Below are 4,109 nucleotides of genomic sequence, written 5' to 3' on the forward strand. Positions count from 1 at the left end.
GTGAAATCAGGGAAACCACGCATGATCTAGAGGAGAAATTCAACAATGAAGGAAGGAATCAGGCCCTAGGATTTTCTTTGGTGGGATTTTTTTTTTACATTACTGATTTAATTTCTTCACCCAGTGTTCATTAACATTTGATTTTAAAAAAGGATGAAATTCTGTCATTTGTGACCACAAGGATGAGCATGGAGGATATTGTGCTAAGGACAATAATGCAGACACAGAAAGACAAATACCTTATGACCTGTCTCATATGTGGAATCAAAAAAAAAATAAAGAGAGATCCTACAGAGGCTGAGTGTAGAACAGTGACTATGAGATTGGGTGGGCACGAGGGTTGGGGATGGGACAAGGCGGGTGTGCAATGTTGTGGAGAGGAGGAATAAATTGTGGTATTCTATTGCACATGAGGGTGTCTATATTATATATTTCAAAATAGAAGATTTTTGAACGTTCGTATCACAACAAATGCTAAATGTTTAGGGAGATGGGTAAGACGGTTACCCTGATTTGAACATTGCACTATGTATACACATATCAAAACATCATGTTTACTTTTAAAAATACTTCAAAATTTAAGATATTAAAGAATTAAATCTGTGCAATATTATGGAAATATCCTCTACTTGCTCCTAAAACATGTGTGTCTCCTATTGAAGCCCTTGTGGTCCCTTAGGAACAGATTTCTCACCCACATTTTTACACATCTGTAAAGAGCAATGTTTCTAAGCACAAGCCCCTGTCTGGAGGGCTGCCTGGTGCCCTTTATTCATTCTATGGCTCTGTTTCCTTGGCATGGGATGAGCCCTTGCATTCTCTCAGAGCTTCTGCCATCCCCTCTTCTCAACTCTTGCCAACTGTAAACTCACGACAATTTGGCAAAGCCTTTGAGCATCTCTTCATTTATAACCCTTAATTAAAAGAAGAGCCTACGTGACCTTAATCAGAATTGGATTTTCTAGACAACATTAAGAATTCAATAAATCTCCAGAGATGATACATAAATACATTAACTGTTTGCCCACATCTGGACAACCTAGCATAACAATAATCATTATTCATAATCTTGATCCACTTTTTAACCCAGAGAACTAGAACCACATTCTCCGTAAGACAAAGAGATGCGTACAGAAAGAACCCCATCTGAGTCAGCAGCACCCTGAGCTCTTGGAGTTTCCTGGCAGATATCAACAGTTATTCTATTTCACCCATTGTATCATCTCACCCACCTTAAAACTCTCGAACACAAAATATTGAACATAGGCAGTAGAAAGAATGCATATCAGTTCCCTGTATTTATTGTTAGTCTTTATTATTAGAATGAATTCACACAGGTTTCTATTATCCAGTGACTCTTTATCATTACAATCGATTCATACAGGTATGATACCAAACTTGAGCAGGTTCCTGAAACATTAGAAACAATTCAACTGATGAGATTCCACTGGTTGTGTCAACCAAGGGTAAACTGTCTGGATTGAATGAGAGATGGTAAGAGAGGTCAGGGTCCCCCATCAGATCTTGCTATTGCCTGTGGCATGGACTGTGAATATCTCCTGTGGTATATTCTCACAGGATCCTGGGTGCAAAAACTAAACCCTAAGTAAGTGGCACTGAAAAAAAATCATATCCTTCTTTCCACCAATGATTCAGATCATTTCTTTCTCACCTAGACAACAGGTGGTAGAGAAGGATAAGACCATCAACTTGTTAGACAACTAGCTATGAGGAATGTCTTAGACAAACGTGGGATATCTTGATTTGGTCTTTCTTGACAGCACAATCAAGCCAATCTATAGAGCTTCATTCTCCCCATACCCCGGTGGTCGATTCCCTCTCTCATTTATATACACCTCATTTATATTCCCTCATTTATATACACCTGGGCAGGAATACAGAATAACCAGTGTCAGCACCATGAAGAAATGGCTTCAGAGTAGTTAGGAGACAATGTTTCTGGATCTTGCCAAGATGTTTCCAGGGGGCAGAGCTCTGATTAGAGCTGTCTTGAACTGCAGAAGCCCAAAGAAGTAAAAAAGTGCTGTTTCACAAATACTTGTGGATAGATTAACAAATCAGGAGGCCACCCTTGATGTAGGGTGCAAATAATGAACCTCCAGAACGTTCTGTTTTGCAGCATGGAGCCCTATTAGCATATTGTCCATTTCACATTGAGCCTTCATCCAAGCTTGATGTGAATTTTGTAGTGCTCCATTCATGTGCATTTTAGTCCACTTTATCCCCAAATTTGTCTGAAATCTCAGAATCTATGTTCTTAGCAGTAGCCTATCTTTTTCTGCAGCCTCTTCAAGGCGTCTTTGATTTCTTTGTTCCTCAGACTGTAAATCAAGGGATTCAGCATGGGGATCACCACGGTGTAGAAGACGGAGGCAAATCTGTCAAAGCTGGAGGAGCCACCAGAACTTGAACTCAAATAGACAAACATACCTGAAGTGTAGAAGAGGGAGACCGCGGTGAGGTGAGAAGCGCAGGTGTTGAACGCCTTGGACCTGCCTTTGGCAGAGGTGATCCTCATGATGGACATGACAATATAGCCGTAGGATATCATGATCAGTAGGACGTTGGCTATCCCAAAGAGCATGGTTAGTATAGCAGTCAGGACTTGCACGAAGAAGGTGTCAGTGCAGGAGAGTTTCAACAGTTGGGGCATGTCACAGAAGAAGTGGCTGATGACGTTAGGCCCACAGAAGTGGAGCTGAAGCAGAGAGCACACTTGGGATAAGGAGGCAGTGAGTCTGGCCACGTAGGATCCCAGCACCATGCGAGCACAGAGGGAGGGTGACATGATGGAAGAGTAGAGCAGAGGGCTACAGATGGCAGCGTACCGGTCGTAAGCCATGGCGGTCATGAGATAGGATTCGCTCAGCCCCATGGTTGAGAAGAAGAAGTACTGAACAATGCAGCCCACAAAGCTGATGGTTTGCTGCTCCTGGAAGAAGTTGGACAGCATCTTGGGGACTGTGGAGGTGACGTAGCAGAGATCAATGAAGGACAGATTGCTGAAGAAGAAGTACATGGGAGTGTGGAGGTGGGAATCCATCCTTATTAAAACCATGAGGGACAGGTTCCAGGTCAGCGCTGTCATGTAGATGAGCAGGAACATCACAAAGAGCACTGCTGTGATTCTGGGGAAATCTGAGAATCCCAGGAGGATGAACTGGGTAATCTCTGTGACATTTCTTCCCCCAGTCATTGCCTCCGTGCTCCTGGTATGAGAAAGGGGATAAGAGAATGTGGGGGTGACTCAGGAGGAAGCACAGCATTACGTTTTTAATAGGAATCCTCCTTTTCCTCCAGTGAGTGCTGGGGAAGGGGACATATTTCTCTGTCCTGCACTGTCCCTTTTCTCCTTAAATTACCAAGAAACTGCTCATTGTTTTAGGCTCTCAATTACTTTGTAGTCTTGTACGAATTATAAGAGATGTGTCAGATTCCCATTACTGTGACAAAATGCCTGAGATAAACTATTTAGAGGATGAAAGATGGGTTTGATTTGCAGTTTCAGAGGTTCTAGTCCACAGTTTCTTGTCCCTATCTCTTTGGGCCTGTGGCAGCACAGTGCAGCAGGGTAGGAAAGGCTCTGCCTCCTGTCTGCTCGCTTCATTGTGGCTGGGAAGTGAAAGAATGAGAGCAAAAGCCCAAGGCAGAGAGGTCCCCCTGACTTTAGAGCCTTCGTACCTACCAGCAGCACCACGAGCTGGCCACCAGTTCTTTAGTCTTTGGGGGATATTTAAGAGTCAAACCATGACAAAAGATATTTAAAATCGAAAAAAGGACATAGTTATATACATACATAAGGCAATAATTTCTGATTCATTTTACTATTCTTCCTATCCTCATTCGCCCTCCCCTCCCTTTAATCCCCTCTACTTAATCCTAAGTAACTCTGCTCTTCCCTAACCCCACCCACATTTTGAATCAGCTTCCACATACCAGAGAAAACACTCCGTATTTAGTTTTTTGGGATTGGTTTATTTCTCTTAGCGCGATATTCTCTTCTCCATCTACACGACCGATGTGATTCTACATCACATACAACCAGAAGGATGAGAAATCATAGCCCATTATGTATGATGTATCAGAGT

At 42.6% G+C, this 4,109-nt stretch overlaps 1 protein-coding gene across 1 annotated transcript; it reads right to left on the reverse strand.

The window, feature by feature from the left end:
* Positions 1-2,250: 2,250 nt before the first annotated feature.
* Positions 2,251-3,225, reverse strand: LOC101966050 (olfactory receptor 5AN1). Its single transcript, XM_005331654.4, has one exon. It carries the CDS (start codon positions 3,215-3,217, stop codon positions 2,279-2,281), a length of 939 nt encoding a protein of 312 aa, XP_005331711.3. The 5' UTR covers positions 3,218-3,225; the 3' UTR covers positions 2,251-2,278.
* Between the last annotated feature and the right edge of the window lie 884 nt (positions 3,226-4,109).

Source organism: Ictidomys tridecemlineatus, chromosome 4 (genome assembly GCF_052094955.1).
Source record: "Ictidomys tridecemlineatus isolate mIctTri1 chromosome 4, mIctTri1.hap1, whole genome shotgun sequence".
In the NCBI taxonomy this organism is placed as follows: domain Eukaryota; kingdom Metazoa; phylum Chordata; class Mammalia; order Rodentia; family Sciuridae; genus Ictidomys; species Ictidomys tridecemlineatus.

Excerpts from the sequence above, each read along its gene's own strand:
- LOC101966050 (XM_005331654.4), bottom strand. The coding sequence starts at position 3,217 with ATGACTGGGGGAAGAAATGTCACAGAGATTACCCAGTTCATCCTCCTG.